The sequence below is a fragment of the Phyllobates terribilis genome, unplaced genomic scaffold (genome assembly GCF_046119375.1).
Source record: "Phyllobates terribilis strain yellow unplaced genomic scaffold, ASM4611937v1 Scaffold_9__5_contigs__length_417890890, whole genome shotgun sequence".
Lineage (NCBI taxonomy): Eukaryota > Metazoa > Chordata > Amphibia > Anura > Dendrobatidae > Phyllobates > Phyllobates terribilis.
The window spans coordinates 150,328,716-150,349,993 of NW_027362769.1; the positions used below are offsets into that span (position 1 = coordinate 150,328,716).

Genomic DNA, 21,278 nt, shown 5'->3' on the forward strand with positions numbered 1-21,278 from the left:
AGATATATTTTTGTCTTGCTTCTTTTTTGCTAGTGTGAACATGCCTCTGTTTCTTGTATGTCTGCCATCTTAGACCTCAGTTCACATTGTCTGGTTTTTTGACTTGTTTGCATTCTGTGCAATTTAAGGGTGTGGCATGCCCTTTGTTGAGCTGATTGGTATATATGTAGCTTACCACGGGCCTAGGTGGTCTGGAGTTGGGACCCGGTCCTATTTGTCTACCCTTTTATATGCATTACTTCAACTTTGATATACAGTAAGGTTTTTAATATAGGCAGTATAGGTACCGTCCCAATTTAGGGTCACCTTGCCGCTGGTGGGACGGCTTGTATACTTTTTTTGATCAAAAATAGTTCACTAAGTACCCTATATTTATTATGCAATTTTGCTTTACATTTATATATAATTATGGTAGGGTATGAGATATATTTTTGTCTTGCTTCTTTTTTGCTAGTGTGAACATGCCTCTGTTTCTTGTATGTCTGCCATCTTAGACCTCAGTTCACATTGTCTGGTTTTTTGACTTGTTTGCATTCTGTGCAATTTAAGGGTGTGGCATGCCCTTTGTTGAGCTGATTGGTATATATGTAGCTTACCACGGGCCTAGGTGGTCTGGAGTTGGGACCCGGTCCTATTTGTCTACCCTTTTATATGCATTACTTCAACTTTGATATACAGTAAGGTTTTTAATATAGGCAGTATAGGTACCGTCCCAATTTAGGGTCACCTTGCCGCTGGTGGGACGGCTTGTATACTTTTTTTGATCAAAAATAGTTCACTAAGTACCCTATATTTATTATGCAATTTTGCTTTACATTTATATATAATTATGGTAGGGTATGAGATATATTTTTGTCTTGCTTCTTTTTTGCTAGTGTGAACATGCCTCTGTTTCTTGTATGTCTGCCATCTTAGACCTCAGTTCACATTGTCTGGTTTTTTGACTTGTTTGCATTCTGTGCAATTTAAGGGTGTGGCATGCCCTTTGTTGAGCTGATTGGTATATATGTAGCTTACCACGGGCCTAGGTGGTCTGGAGTTGGGACCCGGTCCTATTTGTCTACCCTTTTATATGCATTACTTCAACTTTGATATACAGTAAGGTTTTTAATATAGGCAGTATAGGTACCGTCCCAATTTAGGGTCACCTTGCCGCTGGTGGGACGGCTTGTATACTTTTTTTGATCAAAAATAGTTCACTAAGTACCCTATATTTATTATGCAATTTTGCTTTACATTTATATATAATTATGGTAGGGTATGAGATATATTTTTGTCTTGCTTCTTTTTTGCTAGTGTGAACATGCCTCTGTTTCTTGTATGTCTGCCATCTTAGACCTCAGTTCACATTGTCTGGTTTTTTGACTTGTTTGCATTCTGTGCAATTTAAGGGTGTGGCATGCCCTTTGTTGAGCTGATTGGTATATATGTAGCTTACCACGGGCCTAGGTGGTCTGGAGTTGGGACCCGGTCCTATTTGTCTACCCTTTTATATGCATTACTTCAACTTTGATATACAGTAAGGTTTTTAATATAGGCAGTATAGGTACCGTCCCAATTTAGGGTCACCTTGCCGCTGGTGGGACGGCTTGTATACTTTTTTTGATCAAAAATAGTTCACTAAGTACCCTATATTTATTATGCAATTTTGCTTTACATTTATATATAATTATGGTAGGGTATGAGATATATTTTTGTCTTGCTTCTTTTTTGCTAGTGTGAACATGCCTCTGTTTCTTGTATGTCTGCCATCTTAGACCTCAGTTCACATTGTCTGGTTTTTTGACTTGTTTGCATTCTGTGCAATTTAAGGGTGTGGCATGCCCTTTGTTGAGCTGATTGGTATATATGTAGCTTACCACGGGCCTAGGTGGTCTGGAGTTGGGACCCGGTCCTATTTGTCTACCCTTTTATATGCATTACTTCAACTTTGATATACAGTAAGGTTTTTAATATAGGCAGTATAGGTACCGTCCCAATTTAGGGTCACCTTGCCGCTGGTGGGACGGCTTGTATACTTTTTTTGATCAAAAATAGTTCACTAAGTACCCTATATTTATTATGCAATTTTGCTTTACATTTATATATAATTATGGTAGGGTATGAGATATATTTTTGTCTTGCTTCTTTTTTGCTAGTGTGAACATGCCTCTGTTTCTTGTATGTCTGCCATCTTAGACCTCAGTTCACATTGTCTGGTGTTCTGAAACCAAAGGTGCAGTACCTGGGACACGTGGTGAGCGCTGACGGAGTGGCTCCCGACCCTGATAAGATCACCGCAATTAAGGAATGGCCAAGTCCCTCCAGTGTAAAGGAAGTGCGGCAGTTCCTCGGGTTGGTAGGCTACTACCGCAGGTTCATCCCCGGTTTCACCAAAAAGGCAGCTCCTATGCAGGACCTCCTGATAGGCCAGTCCCGGAAGGCCAAGAACCAGAAGCCGCCCTTCAGATGGGAGAAGTTGGAAGAAGAGTCCTTCCGCCAGCTGAAGATGGCCCTCACGGGGGATGAAATCCTGGCGTACCCGGATTACAGCCAGCCCTTTATCCTCTACACCGACGCAAGTAACATCGGGCTAGGAGCCGTGCTGTCCCAGATCCAGCAGGGGAAAGAGCGAGTAATTGCTTACGCCAGCCGAAAACTGCGACCCACCGAAAGAAACCCTGAGAATTACAGCTCATTTAAGCTAGAGTTCCTGGCAGTGGTGTGGGCAGTCACCGAACGCTTTAAGCACTACCTCGCTTCTTCCCGGTTCGTCGTGTACACGGATAACAACCCGTTGACACACCTGGACACGGCAAGACTCGGTGCCCTAGAGCAGAGATGGATGGCCCGTCTGCCCAACTACGAGTTCACAATCAAATACCGGGCAGGACGCTCCAATACCAACGCGGACGCCCTGTCCAGGATGCCAAACCTACCGGACGTAGGAGAAGATCCAGAGGGACTGGAAGAAGTCGAACTCCCCGCGTTCCACCGTCATGGGACTATCCAGTATTCCCATGGGGTAAGGAGTAAGCAAGCCGCTACGTTTAACCCCTTGCCTCACTACAACTGGGAGGAAACGCAAGACAGTGACCCTGCCGTCCGACTGGTGAAGGAGATGCTGACTCGGCCAGAGGCTCGCCTTGACCCAGACGCTCCGGAGGAAGCCAAACAACTGTGGGCTGAGAAGAGTCGACTGTTCCTTTACAAGGGGAAGTTGTGCCGCAGAATGGTTAACTCCCGGACGCATGAACTAATCTGGCAAGTAGTGGTGCCACGAAGAGACGCAGCCATGGTGATGGAGGCATACCACGACGGGGCTGGACACTTTGGATGGAAGAAGTTGGAGTTCCTGCTGCGCGGGCGGTTCCACTGGGTAGGCATGAGGGGAACTATCGAGAGGTGGTGCAGAGACTGTGGCCCGTGCAACCTAAGAAGGAAGGACCGTGCCAGCCAGAAGACTCCCCTGCAGTCCATCGTCACCCGGCAGCCGTTGGAACTGGTAGCCTTGGATCATGTAAAACTGACCCCAAGCAGAAGTGGCTACGTCTACGCGTTAACCATCGTGGATCATTACTCCCGGTTCTTGGTTGTCGTCCCCATCAAGGACTTAACGGCTCAAACAGCAGCTAGAGCCTTCCAGCAGCACTTCTGCCGTCCACACGGGTACCCGGACCAAGTGCTGACGGACCAGGGACCTGCCTTTGAAGCGGAGGTCTTCCAGGAATTCTGCAATCTGTATGGCTGCCGGAAGATAAGGACGACACCCTATCATCCGCAAACTAATGGACTTTGTGAGAAAATGAACCAGGTGGTAATGGATCTTCTGAAAACGTTGCCCCTGGAAGAACGCAGTCTGTGGCCTGAGAAGCTGCCCGATCTGGTGGACCTATACAACCACATCCCGGTAGGTTCCACCAACTGTACCCCGGCTTACCTAATGAGGGCGAGACCTGGTAAGTTACCTGTTGACCTGGAAATGGGAGTCCTGACACCCGAGGACACTTCACCAGAAGCAGACTGGGACACAGAGAGGCAGCAGCAGTACCGGAAAGTACAGGAGAGCGTGGAGCGAAGTCTCTGTCAGGCTAGGGAAAGACAAGAGAAAACTTACAACCAGTATGCTCCCGCTGTTCCCCTGGTGCCCGGAGAGCAGGTCTTGAAGAGGAAAAGACGGCTCCACAAGTTGGACGACCAGTGGGAGAAGGACCCGTACACCGTACTGCCCTCAAGCCACGAGAACCCGAAGGTCTGTACCATCAGTAAAGACGGAGGGGAGACCACAGCCATTGTATCCCGGGATCACCTGAAGAAGTGTCCCGAACAGCTACGGAACCCTGAAGAGGAACAAGAAGACCATCGACCCGTAGAGGAAAGGGAAGATATGGTTAGTACTGTGCTCGGAGACTTCCCTCGGTCTTGGACTCAAGTCAATGGTGCAGTTGTGGTACCCGTACTCACCTTCCTCCAACCAGCATCCCAAGCACCTACGGAGCAACAGGTAGAGCTGGAAGAACAGCCGGTCCAGGAGGCAGAAGACCCCACACCAGCAGATCAGGAGGATCAACCCTCTGCTTGCAGTGAGCCTGCCATATCCCTAGTGAGCCAAAGAGCCCGTAAACAGCTGCCCAGTTTACCCTTGACAGCTCCTACACCCTGTAGTTCAGGGCCAGACAGTCAGCTCCGTAGGTCCACTAGGGCCACTAGAGGCCAGTTACCCGCACGTTGGAGGATTTGAAGTGTTTAAATTGTTTTATTTGTGGTCACCTGTCTGTTACTTGTAAATAATTATGTGTTTCTAGTTATTTTTAGGAGTCCTTGGTGGATTTACTGGGAATCCTTGTACAATTAGTTGGAGCGTAACCCAGGATGGACTAAAAGACTGTTAAGGACTCGGGGCAGGACAGACCCCTACCTGGTTACGTCTCCCTGTTTTGGTGAAATGGACACCTTTGTTTTCTTCAAAGACTGCACCCGGTTGCGGACATGCCGTGACCATCCTAATGTCTTTCTTTATTGTACTGTTTTTGTTTATACCTTGTTATGTTTTTCTAAAAATATGTTTAGTCCCGGAGTACTAAATTTCACTAGGGGGGAATGTGACACCCCAGGGGTCTGGTTGCCACAGTGATAGAGATATTACGTCTGAGAGCAGGTGGGAGGTCTCTTGGTCAGGGATCCTATGCATGCCACACCTCCTGCCCAGTCCTGGGAGGGGAAGGACTTCCCCTATATAAACCTAGGGCTGAGGCAGGGTTAGTGAGTAGAGAAGAAGTAGAGACAGAGAAAAGAAGCAAAGATAGGAACAGAACATCAGGAGCTCTGTGGGAGCAGTGTTACAAGGACTCAGGGGCTGGCAGCTGCAGAGCTCGCCCTGACTGAGAAGATTTCTTACCGGACCCGGAGTCCGAGGCTGTGGGGACTAACTCCTACCCAGCAGCAGAATCCGTCAGGCAGGGGATTCCAGGTCCTCTGGCCAAGAAACCCGACGGCCCCGAGTCACCGGCCATACGGGTGAGCACCACACGGTACACTGAGGGACGTGGGCTACTTATACCCGCCTCTAGCAAGGTAGCCAGAAGAGTACAGTTAGTTTGGGAGGCCTACAACTCTGCCTGGCCAGGGGATATCCCATCTGCTCAAGGACTGACCAGGCCCCAATCGCTAGCCAGTACTCCGGGAGGGTCTATCTTTGTCACCAGTAAAGACCCTGAACTACACCGTACCGTCTCCGAGTGGTTCCTGCTACCCCCATCATCCACGTCGGCTGCCCTGAGGCCATACCCCTCCCGTTGGGGGTTATACTATCACGCTGCACAATCCTACCACCGGCCTCAGCGGTCTGCCCTGCAGCAGCAGCTCCTTAGCTGTACTCAACGGGTGGCGTAGTCGTCCAACATCTACCGCTGATACATCGCCGCTCAGTTTGACTCCCTGGGCACGGACCGGGTCACCGCCACGAGACTACAACCCTCAACAGATCCGGCTCTGGGTAAGCTCCCGCGTGCGCAACGCAGCGCGACACAGGCCCAGGGGCGCGTCACAAGCAATATCAGACTTTATTTTCTGCCCTGTACTCTGCTACAGTTGCAACCAGAAGTTTACATACACTACTGTATATAAAAAGACACATAAACATGTTTTTATCAATATCTGACATGAAATCAGAATAAACCTTTCCCGTTTTAGGTCAGTTAGGATTACCATAATTTTTAATATTTGACAAATGCCAGAATAATGAGAGAGAGAGAGAGAGAGAGAGAGAGAGAGAGAGAATGTTTTAAGGCATTTTTATTACTTACTGCAAAGTCAAAAGTTTACATACACTAAGATTACTATGCCTTTAAACAGTTCTGGACTGCACACTGTCATGTGTTTGGAAGCTTCTTTTCTTGCAACATCTGAGTTAATTAGAGATACACCTGTGGATGTATTTTAATGCACACCTGAAAACACTGCTTATTTGTGTAGCTTCATGGGAAAGTCTAAAGAAATCAGCCAAGATATCAGGAAGAGAATTGTGCATTTGCACAAGTCTGGCTCATCCTTGGGTACAATTTCAAGATACCTGAAGGAGCCTCGTTCATCTGTACAAACAATTATATGCAAGTACAAACAAGATGGGAGTGTCCAGCCATCATACCGCTCAGGAAGGAGACGGGTTCTGTATCCCAGAGATGAACGTGCTTTGGTTCGACATGTGCATATCAACCCAAGGACAAAAGCAAAAGGCCCTGTGAAGACGATGGTAGAAGCTGGTAAGATTGTGTCAATAGCCACAGTGAAACGAGTACTGTATCAACATGGGCTGTAAGGCCACTCTGACAGGAAGAAGCCATTACTCCAAAAGAAGCATAAAAAAGGCAGATTAATATTTGCAAATGCACACAGGAACATATACTTCAATTTTTGGAGACATGTCCTGTGGTCTGATGAAACTAAAATTTAACTTTTTGAGCAGAATGACCATTGTTATGTTTGGAGGAAAAAGGGAGAAGCTTGGAAGCCTAAGAACACCATGCCAACTGTGAAACACGCGGGTTGCAGCATCATGTGGTGAGGTTGTTTTGCTGCAGGAGGGACTGGTGCACTTCACAAAATAGATGGTATGATGAGAAAAGAAAATTATGTGGCAATACTGAAGCAACATCTCAAGACATCAGTCAGGAAGTTAAAACTTGGGCGGAAATTGGTCTTCCAAATGGACAATGACCTGAAGCATACTGCCAAAATGGTAGCAAAGTGGCTTAAGGATAACAAAGTCAATGTTTTGGAGTGGCCATCACAAAGCCCTGATCTCAATCCTATTGAAAATTTATGGGCAAAGCTGAAAAGGCAGGAGCGAGCAAGGCGACCTACAAACCTGGATCAGTTACTCCAGTTTTGTCAGGAGGAATGGGCCCAAATTCAGACCAACTATTGTGAGAAGCTTGTGGAAGGATAACCCAAACATTTGGCCCAAGTCATTCAGATTAAGGGCAATGGTACCAAATACTAATGAAATGTATGTAAACTTTTGACTTTGCAGTAAGTAATAAAAATGCCTTAAAACATTCTCTCTGTCTCATTATTCTGGCATTTGGCAAATATTAAACATTATGGTAATCCTAATTGACCTAAAATGGGAAAGGTTTATTCAGATTTCATGTCAGATATTGAGAAAAACATTCATATGTATCTTTTTATATACATACATATACATCTCGCCATGTGAGCCGCGCATGGCGTCACTACCATGAGCGGCTCACAAGGAGAGATTAGCTGCCGGAAGTCACTGATCCTCACGCCGGAACTGTGTGCGCGGGGAGCAGTGACTTCATGTTCCTTAATAGCCGGCACACAGCGGAGCTGCAGCGCGGCTCCTGCTGCTACCGGGCGATCGCGTGTGCCCGCTATTAAAGGGCATGAATTTTCACCCCTCTCCACGCCCATGGGCATGGGAGCAGTGAATATTATTTTTCTTTAGCAGGGAGGACAGTGTAGGTTGCAGCAGGCGGCTGCTGCCTATTGTGCCCCGCTCCTCTGCCGCTACCGCTACCCCCCAGTATATAAATATACCCCCTCCCCAACATTCAGACTATAAGATGCACCCCCCATTTTCCTCCAAAATTTTGGAGGAAAAGTGTGTCTTATAGTCCGAAAAATACGGTATATATATTTTTTTACTTACCAGAAGATTGATTCAGTGATGCATTTGCCAAGTTCACGACACAGTCCGTCGCCTGATGAGTGATGTCTCCTTTGATTAATTCAATCATTTTTCCAAAAGCCGAGAAGTGAGGGTAATTTTTCTGAATGTAGGGCACAAACTATGATTATACACAGATTCCAATAATTCCAATACAGTGACTTCTTTCTCAACATTATATTTAGTGCATAACATTATTAAAGGGAATTTGTCACTAAGATCAACCCCTCCATACCACATATATGGATATATAGGTACTAGATGGTGGCCCGATTCTAATGCATCGGGTATTCTAGAATATGCATGCGGCTGACCGGGCGCCACTAATCAGCAAAGCAGTGTTTAAATGGGTTGTGCACTACTTTTAATTAACTTCACAATGTATCCCCTCGGTGCCCCTAATGAACTTGGTCATTATGTTATGTTGTTAATCTTGCTTGTGACAACATCGCTGACGACGCACAGCCAGCACGTAATTCTCCCGCCTGCAGCCGGATCTTGCTTCCGTTTACATCACGACTATTTGTGGCTGCAGCCAGGGGTCTGCTGTTCCGCGCACCACAGTGAATGACGGGCTGTGGGCGGGGTTATCCCCCATCGTGTCACATCCAGCATCCACAGCGCGGTCTGTCAATGTGGCTTGTATGGCTGCGTCATTCCTCTAATCCTGGTTTGTATGGCTGACTTATTTTGGATTGTACGCCTTCCTCATCTTAGCTTGTATGGCCTGCTTATCCTGGTTTGGTATGACCTTCTCATTTCCCCATCTCTACAGCACATTTCAAAAACTAAACCCTAATCCTCACCTTGTTTCCTTTTCTCTGCTCCAGCGCTGTCTGTCCTGTTTTCAGCAGCTCCTCGCAGGATGTGAGGCGCAGCACGCGCTCTCAGATACTGCTGTGATTAGCTGCTGTCTGTAGATTCGCTGCTTTCCACGCCGGGACTAAGTGCGTGGAGAGGCACAAATCTGCATTCACTTTAGTAGCACATGCTGCAGATGTCGCTATGAAGATTTAACAATAATACAATGAATACAGAAAATAATACTTTATTAACTATTATTGGTTATAGAACTTAATACAACTGAACAAAATTATTAAACAGATAATCAAAATATATAAACTATTCCTTGAATATGTAACAATATTTTACAATAAATCATCGGACAAAAGAAGTACGACTTTAGAATATATTTCTTAACAATATCAACCTAAAATATTTTTGTACACAGCATTTTTGGTGAATACTTTTGGACTATCTGTAAGCAACTTTCCTTGTAAATGGGTATCCAAAACTTGCACCTTGACATTGGATCTCATTTTAACTCTTGAAAATGCAACATACAGTTGTCCATGTCCAAAAACGGGCTCAGGTAAATATATGCCAACACGTTGTAGAGTTTGACCTTGTGACTTGTTTATTGTCATGGCAAACGCTGGTTTTACTGGAAACTGTCGACGTCGAAGCCTAAATGGAAGACCGGTGTGTGAAGGACATAAATCAATGCATGGAATGAACACTTCCTCTCCTTTTGCAGATCCAGTGATCACTGTTGCTTGAATTATGTGGGAATGGAGTTCAGTAGCCATAAGGTGAGTTCCATTACATAGACCATTTCTTGTTTTTAGATTCCGCAGCAACATTACGATTGCTCCAACTTTAAGTTGTAGTCTGTGGGATGGCATTCCTGATGGCGTAACACTATTTAAAAATTCAACTGGATAATGCTCTCGTTCATCTTCATTGTCGACATCCACCGAATCATCACTTTTGTATAATTTATACTCTCCAGGCATTCTATCCATCACACGGGAATTTAGCAGAGCTACGTCATCGTTCTTGGGACAGAGAATTGCATAGGAAGAGGCTCTCTCAACACTGCTTTGGTCGTTCACATCTATTTCAACGCGTTGTCCAAAAACATCACTTACGAACCAGTCAGTGCACAACATGTCTTCTGGTATTTCAATAATGTCTTCTCCAAGGTTATATTCATTGCTAAGTTCACCATTACCAAGTTTAAGAAGCCAGTTGCTGTACTCTGGGTCAGAAGATCGCATGTTGTTAATTAGTTGTAGTTTATTAAACTCTTTCCAAAGGTCTGACATTTTTAGGGTTGACTCGATAATATTTGTTCTTGTTCCATTCGGTACAACTGGAAGGCATTGCCTAAAATCTCCGCCAAGGACAAAAACTTTACCTCCAAAAGGAATTTCATTTTTTTCAGCAATATTTGTAGTCATAACTTCACGCAGAAGTCTGTCAATTAAGCTCAAAGCATATTTAGGCGCCATGGTGCACTCATCAAGTATCAAAAGACTTGCACTGTTCAACTGTTTTCCTGCAAATGTGTCTTGCTTGATTCTGGAAACGGAGATTTCATTGACCGGAACCGGTATCCCAAAGAGTGAATGCATAGTGCGACCTCCTCTTAAAAGGTTTGCTGCAATACCTGTTGTAGCCGATGGCAATACGACTTTTCCTAACCCTCTAACGTGATGCATTAAAACTTCATAGAGGTATGTTTTACCGCTGCCTCCAGGACCGTCAATAAAGAAACATTTTGGCGTTGGATCGGCTTGGTTTTCTACAGCGCTCACAATAGTGTCATATGCAATTCGTTGTTCTTGATTTAAGGAGTTTTTCTTCTCTGTTGCCAACAATAATTCATAAGCTTCGTCATACTCTTGAATTTGTGCAACTTGACTTGTGGGCTGTGGCAAATTAAAGTCTGAAAATGTTTTTCCATGCAGTAGTAGGATATTTTGGATATCTTGCATGGCATAAGATTCGCAATTGTGACAATTTCCACTTTTGTTGTGAAGACGTAAGCAGTAATCTTCAATTATATGTTCTTTGAAATTTGTCCAAAGTTGATCCGGATTTGTAGGCGGTCCAAAGACACAAATGTAGGCAAACAATTCACGAAGTTTCTTAGGCATATGTAGGGTAACTGCGTCTTCTAAAGTAAGTGTCCACATAGTATCATCCAATAGAAGTCCTAAAGCCAAAGTTGCAGCTTTAAATGTATCGTGCAATACTCCATTAACTGTTTTCAAATCTTCGTAACTTCTAGCTCCTTTGACATGCAGTAGTAACAGTCGAAGGCAATATCTTTCTTGATCCTTGACACTAACAGTATACATGCGTCCAATTATTCTGCTAAGTCCTCGTTGTCTTGGCTTCCAAGTTTTATTCCAAACGTAATGCTCTGGAATCTCTCGATACAAATACTGCCTTGCGTTTTCGTCACGTTGGTTCAGCAAAAACCATTCCATTAATGTTGACGTTGTGCTTAAATTTTTGGAGACATCTTCGACTTGAGCATTTTCAAAGAAATAAAGCTGTTGTTGATTTGGTAAATGGATAGCTAAACGTATAATGGCATGGGACTGTGAATGCATTGGAAATGCAAATATTCGCCAAGCAGCTTCTGGAGCACTGACATATCTTGAGTCAACAAACCATGATGATTCATCGTGATTGACTGTTTTTTGTTGGATTTCGACGTTAGCTTTGTCATGTCCCTTGTAGATGTACTTGAAAAGATATTTAACACTTTTTATTGAAGAGCAGATTTCAACGTTGATGTGACAGTTGTAGCGTTTTAATAAGTACGGGTTGTATGGAACTATCCATGAGTTATTTATAATCTTTTTGTTGTGTACAATGTTATCAATCAGTTGTCTCCGGTAGGATGGGTAGCCGTCCAAATCTTTAACAGTGTGCTGTCTCAACTGCTTTGGAAACCCTTTTGTACACTTTCCGTTTTCCATGCATGGACTTTTTGGATTTGCTACACCGCATGGGCCATGAACCATATTACAGATTACAATATTATACAATTCAGGATACTTTTCTTGGTTAGGAATTTCAGCCCACACTATGTTGTCAATTTCGTCCTCCGTGCGAAACTTGGAATCCGCATCTAAAATAATTAGTATATGCGCATGTGGGAGACCTCGTTTCTGAAACTCTATGACATGTACCATTGCTACGACTGTTCCAAAAAGGCCTTTTTTGATGTCTTCTAAAAGGCTGCTGAGTTTTAGTCGAAATACACGTGCAACTAAGTCCGGCCTGTGTTCAACTTGCTGCCAGGGTTGTAGATTTTCTGTAATTTCCGGCCATTTAGGATTACAGGTCATTGTTAAAAAAATGTCAGGTCTTCCATACTTTGTTACTATTGCCATTGCATCTTGATAACGCTGTTGCATGTTGCGGGGGCTACCTTCAAAGGACGACGGGAGAATTACTGTTTTTCCTATTGGAATTCCTTTTTGAATGGATTGTTTTTGCAAATGTTCTTGAAGAACGCAGTAGTCTTCAACTTTAAGTTGTTTTTGGTTCCTTCGTATGAAATTGAGCCGATTTGCTTCAATTTTTACGCATGCGTCTACTAAGTACTGTTGTGTCAGTTTCCCACCGTTTAAAATGGGATTGAAGTAATTTCGCACAGACAGAAGAAAACTGTAGTACTGTAGTTGTGTAATTCTTCTTGAAGTTCCTTGCTGGTGTAGGTTTTTATGCCACCCTTGATCACCGCTTGGAAAGAATAGCGGATACAGAAGAGCATCAAGGTTGCTGTGCAAAATGCTAATCCGTTGTGTTTTAGGAACAAAAGGGTTGTTTTTGTCTGGCTTAAGATGGACTAATATATCTCTTTGAAAAGGAGGCTCTCCATCATCGTTTTGAAAAACAACTGCGACCTCACTTACACGTGGTTTGTTGTAACAACGGGGATCTTGTTGACGTTCTTGTTTAATGGCCATGATAATAGAAGGCATTTCCGTCCCATTTTGTATAGCTCTCTGTTCCTCTTCAGCTTCAACGTCTTTTAGCATGCGATATGCGGCAGCAAATGGGCTGATTGTTTGTAAATGTACGGCAATTAGGTTCATCAGTTCTGCATTACACTTTTCATTTTCTTTTCGGTTCATCCTTTGTTCTGTAGCCTCATTTGGATCAAAGATGTATAATTGTGCAAATGTTGGTGGTTGTCCTAGTTCTGGGTGAAGTGTTCCAGTACGGTGGTAGATCTGGCCATGAATTTTAAAACAATACGGTCCGAATCCAGGGGGCGGTGCAATGTTGGCACCAAATGAAGCAAAGGCATGAGAACTGTTGATACTTCTGATATTTTCCATAAAATTTCTACTGTGTTCATGCGTTCCTTTCATCAAGTGCTCAAACAGATCTGAGTAGTGACATCTTGGTAGCATTACTTTTCCTTTTTGGCAGCATTGAGTAAACTGATTGTCAGATGGTTTTTCCCTCGATAAAATTCATAGATTCGCATTTTGAACAAACTACATTCATCTTCCCACAGTAGTGTTGAATAATGTTAGTGTAACGGGTCTGGGAGGCGGAACCTCTGAGCTACTATACAAGGGGGCGGTCCTTGTAAGGGAGCGGGTGGCGACCAGGCAGGCAGTCACAGCAGGTGACCGGGACAGTCTCTGGGTGTACGGGCAGGAGGTCACGGCAAGTGACCGGGACAGTCTCTGGAAGAACGGGCTGGAGGTCACGGCAAGTGACCGGGGCAGTCTCTGGAAGAACGGGCTGGAGGTCACGGCAAGTGACCAGGGCAGTCTCTGGGTGAACGGGCTGGAGATCACGGCAAGTGACCGGGGCAGTCTCTGGGTGAACGGGCTGGAGGTCACGGCAAGTGACCGGGGCAGTCTCTGGGTGAACGGGCTGGAGGTCACGGCAAGTGACCGGGGCAGTCTCTAGGTAAAGGGTAGGTACGACCTGTGATGGCTGAACCTCCAGGTAGGCTAGCAAGGCAGATGGAGGATGTGTGCTCCCAGGTGAGCAAGCGAGAGTCTCTGGAATAGCAGGTGGTCACAGCACGTGACGGCGAAGCCTCCAGGTAGGCAAGCAGGCAGGTAGCAGAGAAGCGCTCCCAGGTGAGCGGGCAAGAGTCTCTGGAATAGCTGGTGGTCACAGCACGTGACGGCGGAGCCTCCGGGCAGGCAAGCAGGCAGGTAGCGGAGAAGCGCTCCCAGGTGAGCGGGCAAGAGTCTCTGGAATAGCTGGTGGTCACAGCACGTGACGGCGGAGCCTCCGGGCAGGCAAGCAGGCAGGTAGCGGAGGAGCGCTCCCAGGTGAGCGGGCAAGCTGGTCCATAGACAGACTGACAGGAGTAGAAAGGCAGACCGTCGGACCTCAGGCTAGCAAGCAGGCAAGTAGCTGATGTGCGCTCCCAGGTGAGCGGGCAAGCTGGTCCTTAGACAGACTGACAGGAGTTGTAAGGCAGACCGTCGGACCTCAGGCTAGCAAGCAGGTAGCAGGAATAACTGGCAGGAAACAGACAGCAAACTGGCAGGACTCTGGCAGGAATCAGGCAGGTAACTGGCAGGTAACTGGCAACGGGACCTGAGGGCTGAAGCAAAGTAGAACAGTGCAACAACATTGCTCGGGCACCTCCATTTTGGAGGAGGTGCCTTATATATGGTGAAGTCCTCCGGCCATTGGCTGGGGACTCCTTAGGACGGCGCGCGCGGCCCCTTTAAGAGGGAGGGAGAGCGCGCGCGCCCTAAGCACAGTGGCCGGGAAGGAGCGCGCGCTGCCAGCAGAGCGGGAGGAGGACGCCGGGCACGGAGCAGGGAGGTGAGGGGAACAGCGTCCCTGCCTAGCAGAGGGCAGGGACGCCGGCGCTACAGTTAGTTTCATTGTCTGTTACGTAACGTGCAAGTTGTTGAATGTTCTGCTGGGTTTGCCTTAGTTGGTAGAGCATTCGTTTTTGATAAATTTGTCGATCGTGTTGTTCTCGGTCTGTCCTGGATTCTAGAGATTCATTGAGACGACATTGTCTATGGGATTCCGCATCGTGTTCCTGTCTAGCCGCAGTGTGTTGCGGTGTTTCCCGTTCCCGACGTTGTCTGTGAGATTCCGCATCCTGTGCTTGTCTGGCGGCAGTGTCTTGTGGTGTCTCTTGTTTCCGACGTTGTCTGTGAGATTCCGCATCCTGGGCTTGTCTGGCGACAGTGTGTTGTGGTGTGTCTTGTTCCCGGCGTTTTTGTTGAGATTCCGGATCCTGGGCTTGTCTGGCGGCAGTGTGTTGTGGTGTCTCTTGTTCCCGACGTTGTCTGTGACATTTGGCATCCTGGGCTTGTCTGGCGACAGTGTGTTGTGGTGTCTCCTGTTCCCAACGTCTTCTGTGAGATTCCGCATCTTGGGCTTGTCTGCCAGCAGTGTGTTGTGGTGTCTCCTGGTCCCGAAGTTTTCTGTGAGCTTCCGCATCCTGGGCTTGTCTGCCGGCAGTGTGTCGTGGTGTCTCCTGTTGGCGAATTTTTCTGTGAGCTTCTGCATCCTGTGCTTGTCTGGCGGAAGTGTGTGGTGTTGTCTCCTGCTTCCGAATTTTTCGGTGAGCTTCCGCATCCTGGGCTTGTCTGCTGGCAGTGTGTTGTGGTGTCTCCTGTTCCCGGCGTTTTTGGTGAGATTCCGCATCCTGGGCTTGTCTGGCAGCAGTGTGTTGTGGTGTCTCCTGTTCCCGGCGTTTTTGGTGAGCTTCCGCATCCTGAGCTTGTCTTGTGGCAGTGTGTTGTAGTGTCGCCTGTTCCCGGCGTTTTTGGTGAGATTCCGCATCCTGGGCTTGTCTGGCAGCAGTGTGTTGTAGTGTCGCCTGTTCCCGGCGTTTTTGTTGAGCTTCGGCATCCTGGGCTTGTCTGGCGGCAGTGTGTTGCGGTGTCTCCTGTTCCCGGCGTTTTTTGTGAGCTTCTGCATCCTGGGCTTGTCTGGCGGCAGTGTGTTGTGGTGTCTGTTGCTCTCGACGTTGTCGTTTTATTGCTGCTTCTGCTGCTTTTCTGTCTTCCTCCGTGGCGTATTTTCGCTTACGACCCATTATAAAACAGGAAACGTAAATAAGTATCTGTTCAGCGCGCTGTCACTGGCAGAACGTGTTCAGTAAACCTGACTGAAGTCCCTCGCACAGTGTGACAGAAGTCCCTCGCACAGTGTGACAGAAGTCCCTCGCACAGTGTGACTGAAGTCCCTCGCACAGTGTGACTGAAGTCCCTCGCACAGTGTGACTGAAGTCCCTCGCACAGTGTAACAGAAGTCCCTAGCACAGTGTGACAGAAGTCCCTCGCACAGTGTGACTGAAGTCCCTCGCACAGTGTGACAGAAGTCCCTCGCACAGTGTGACTGAAGTCCCTCGCACAGTGTGACAGAAGTCCCTCGCACAGTGTGACTGAAGTCCCTCGCACAGTGTGACAGAAGTCCCTCGCACAGTGTGACTGAAGTCCCTCGCACAGCGTGACAAAGAAAACCTGCTCAGTACGTTATGAGCATTTTGTGAGTCACATGACCAAATGGGCGGAGTTAGCCGTGCTATCTCCCGAAGGTGGTGTAGATATTTCAAATGTTGCGGTAATTGGCCGGAGAGCGTGTTTAAATTTGGAGCGGAAATCTGTGATTGGTCGCGGGCGGCGTCCGCGACCAATCATAGAAGCAGGTTTTAAATCTCGCGCGCCGTGTTACTAAGCAGCGAACAGTATGTTTGAATTCAGCGTTAAAATCTTTGATTGGTCGCGTCAGGAGAGCGCGACCAATCAGCGTATCGTATTGGTGAGGACCGGGGAGCGGCTGCCTGTGCAGCTACTTCCGCTCCGAGAACCCGGGACATGAGCGGGCGCTGGCAGCAGAAGTATCCGGACTCGCAGCGCCGCTCCCCGGTCCTCCCTTCAGCATGGATGTTAGCGCGCTGTCTGTGCGGATACTTCCGCTGCTAGAACCCGGGACATGAGCGGGTGCTGGCAGCAGAAGTATCCCGACCCGCAGCGCAGCTCCCCGGTCCTCCCTTCACACCCTAGCCGCTGATGTCCCCACAGCATCCGCATGGTGTTAGAATGGTCCGGACATTTTTATTCAAAATCGCTGATTGGTCGCTGGCGCTGGCCGCGACCAATCACCGATCTTGGCGGCAAATTCAAACACCGCTGTGCTGATTGGTCGCCGACGCTGTGCGCGACCAATCACCGATTTTGGCGGCACATTTAAATAGCGTCCGCGACCAATCAGTACAGCGATGTTTAAATGTGGAGCCAAGATCGGTGATTGGTCGCGGCCGACATTTAAATTTGGCGCCCAAATCGGTGATTGTTCGCGGGCAGCGCCAGCGACCAATCAGCGATTTTTAACACAAATGTCCGGACCTTTGTAACACCATGCGGATACTGTGGGGACATCAGCTGCTAGGGTGTGAAGGGAGGACCGGGGAGCGGCGCTGCGGGTCGGGATACTTCTGCTGCGAGCGCCCGCTCATGTCCCGGGTTCTCGCAGCGGAAGTAGCCGCACAGGCAGCGCCGCTCCCCGGTCCTCCCTTCACGCCTTAGCCGCATGGATGTCAGCGGCGCTGCCTGTGCGGATACTTCCGCTCCGAGAACCCGGGACATGAGCGGGCGCTCGGAGCAGAAGTATCCCGACCCGCAGCGCCGCTCCCCGGTCCTCCCTTCACGCCCTAGCCGCTGATGTCCCCACAGTATCCGCATGGTGTTACTAAGGTCCGGACATTTGTGTTAAAAATCGCTGATTGGTCGCCGGCGCTGCCCGCGACCAATCACCGATTTGGGCGCCAAATTTAAATATCGGCCGCGACCAATCACCGATCTTGGCTCCACATTTAAACACCGCTGTACTGATTTGTCGCCGACGCTGGGCGCGACCAATCACCGATTTTGGCGCCACATTTAAATAGCGTCATCGACCAATCAGTACAGTGGTGTTTAAATGTGGAGCCAAGATCGGTGATTGGTCGCGGCCGATATTTAAATTTGGCGCCCAAATCGGTGATTGGTCGCGGGCAGCGCCAGCGACCAATCAGCGATTTTTAACACAAATGTCCGGACCTTAGTAACACCATGCGGATACTGTGGGGACATCAGCGGCTAGGGCGTGAAGGGAGGACCGGGGAGCGGCGCTGCGGGTCGGGATACTGCTGCTCCGAGCGCCCGCTCATGTCCTGGGTTCTCGGAGCGGAAGTATCCGCACAGGCAGCGCCGCTGACATTCATGCGGCTAAGGCGTGAAGGGAGGACCGGGGAGCGGCGCTGACATCCAATTGGTCACGGCCGGTATTTAAATGTGCCGCACAAATCGTTGATTGGTCGTGGACTTGGCCGGCGACCAATCACTGATCTTGCGGCCAAAGTGAAACACTACTGTGCTGATTGGTCGCGGACGCTGCCCGCGACCAATCACCGATTTGGGCGCCAAATTTAAATATTGTTCGCGACCAATCACCAATCTTGGCTCCACATTTAAACAATCAGCACAGCGGTGTTTAAGTTTTGCGCTAAGATCAGTGATTGGTCGGGTCCGAAGACCGCGACCAATCATCGAATCGTCTTGGTGAGGACTGGGGAGCTGCGCTGCCTGTGCGACTACTTACGCTGCGAGAACCCGGGACATAGCGGGCGCTCGCAGCAGAAGTATCCCGACCCGCAGCGCTGCTCCCCGGTCCTCCCTTCCGCATAGAGGTCAGCGGCGCCGGCGGTCCTTCCGCTGCTACCGGCCGGGAGATGAGCGCCTCGCGCCGCTCATCTCCCGGCTGCATCTCCGTCCCGCAGATGGGTCCGGCGGTCGGGTTCCTTCTGCTGTTGCCGGCCGGGAGATGAGCGCCTCGCGGAGCTCATCTCCCGGCTGCATCGCCGCTGAGCTCCGTCCCGCAGATGAGCCGCTAACGGCCACCATCTTTTTTCAGAAATCCCGCGGCGCTGATTGGCCGCTGCCGGACCAATGAGCGACGCGGGATTTCCTGGACAGACAGACAGACAGATAGACAGACGGGATAAGACGATTATATATATAGATTTGAAAGCTAAATCCATCGACACCTTTAAATCTATCTGTTGCTGCATTCCTAATCAGACTAGACAGAGCTTTGTTCCCATTACTGATTCTTTATTTGTAATACTGATGCAATATTGTTACAATATATACCTGATAAGACTACACAGCACTATATATTTTATATTTCTTTTTTTTTTTATTTCTTTTTTTCCTTTCTACTGCACTCCCCCAATCTATTAGTGTGACAGTACTATTCACTACTATGAATTCCCCCACTTATGCTATCATCCTCTTGGGCACTGGTGTATTTTTTACCCATGCAATAATGCTTAATTTTCGCTGGGGTGGCACTGTTTGGGAATTGTACACCAGCGCCATCTTCTGGTCAGGAGGTCAATTGAAATTATTTTTTTATTGTATGGATGGGGAGAGTTACAGTGCCACCATGAAGTGGAGGTTCTTACTGCTAAAGAATGGATGGTAAATAGTAAGTGCATCTTAATCACAGAAATGATAATGACTGCTCGTCACTGACCACTGTTCTCGCACCTTGTAATTCTGAAAAAAACGTTGATATTTTTCATAAATATCCTGTTCGAAGACAACAATGATGATCTCAGAAATGATGGTCATGACAGAAGGATCGCTTAGGTAATCTTCTAGGCCTTTCACAATGTGTCTTATGGAAATATCAGGGTCTAAGTTAGCTGCACCTTAAAAATGAAAGAAACAAAAAAAATGAGAATTAAACTCCATTTACTTTACAGAATAAGCCTGATCTCAATGCTATAATGAAATACGGTATACAGGTGCTTCTCACAAAATTAGAATATCATCAAAAAGTTATTTCTTTTTAAGTCATTATCTCAGTAAATTAGAATAATTAACAAAAAACACATGCAAAGGCTTCCTAAGCGCTTAAAAAGGTCCCTTAGTCTGTTTCAGTAGTCTCCACAATCATGGGGAAGACTGCTGATTTGACAGATGTCCAGAAGGCAGTCATTGACACACTCCACAAGGAGGGTAAGCCACAAAAGGTCATTGCTAAAGATGCTGGCTGTTCACAGAGTGCTGTATCCAAGCATATTAATGGAAAGTTGAGTGGAAGGAAAAAGTGTGGTAGGAAAAGGTGCACAAGCAACCGGGATAACCGCAGCCTTGAAAGGATTGTTAAGAAAAGACCATTCAAAAATTTGTAGGAGATTCACAAGGAGTGGACTGCTGCTGGCATCATTGCTTCAAGAGCAACCACAAGCAGACGTATCCAGGACATGGGCTACAAGTGTCGCATTCCTTGTGTCAAGCCGCTCATGACCAATAGACAACGCCAGAAGCGTCTTACCTGGGCCAAGGAGAAAAAGACCTGGACTGTTGCTCAGTGGTCCAAGGTGTTGTTTTCAGATGAAAGTAAATTTTGCATTTCATTTGGAAATCAAGGTCCCAGAGTCTGGAGGAAGAGTGGAGAGGCCACAATCCAAGCTGCTTGAGGTCTAGTGTGAAGTCTCCACCATCAGTGATGGTTTGGGGAGCCATGTCATCTGCTGGTGTAGGTCCACTGTGTTTTATCAAGACCAAAGTCAGCGCAGCCGTCTACCAGGACATTATAGAGCACTTCATGCTTCCCTCTGCAGACAAGCTTTTTGGAGATGGAAATGTCATTCTCCAGCAGGACTTGGCCCCTGTCCACACTGCCAAAAGTACCAATATCTGGTGTAGAAACAACAGTATCACTGTGCTTGATTGGCAGCAAACTCGCCTGAGTTTGTGGTCCCTAAAAACCATTTTTTTTAGGGACCACATGACATTTGAAGTGACTTTGAGGGGTCTATATCACACAAAATACCCAACAGTGATGTTACACGCACGCCACTAGGTTCAGATAGGGGCGAGAGAGGTTACATGTATTCTTTGGAATCCTGGGGGAACCGTTACTCAGGGCGACCATAGACCATGTGCTGCAGCTTCTCTCAGGCACACAGGGGTATTGACCCTCAGGCACAGACACGTAGATTGTTTCACTTGCTGACACACTTGACAAGAGTCCTCATAAACGGTAGAACGGTAGCATTTAATAAGAAGCCGCACAACCAGTGCAAGTTAAGTCTAGTGAGCAACAGGCTCCAGTGACAAGCAGTACAGTTTCCTTGGCAGCACAGCAGCACAATGAGATGGAGGAGGGGGGAGGGCTTGCTGAGGGAGATGATCCCTGTGACACAATTCCTTCCAGTCCTTATCTTTCTGCTTAACAATACTCAGCACTGCTAGTTCAGGAACTCTACCTGACCTGTGCTTAGCTTCATTCCTGACTTGAATCC

General features: G+C 47.4%; 1 protein-coding gene across 1 annotated transcript in view; it reads right to left on the minus strand.

The window, feature by feature from the left end:
- Positions 1–21,278, minus strand: part of LOC141160886 (protein mono-ADP-ribosyltransferase PARP15-like) — a 148,726-nt gene that overhangs the window by 57,597 nt on the left and 69,851 nt on the right. The window contains exons 6-7 of the mRNA XM_073645689.1: positions 19,513–19,676; positions 8,153–8,273 (exon numbers count right to left, since the gene is read on the minus strand). Coding sequence (XP_073501790.1) covers positions 8,153–8,273; positions 19,513–19,676 — 285 coding nt within the window. The remainder of the gene's footprint in view (positions 1–8,152; positions 8,274–19,512; positions 19,677–21,278) is intronic.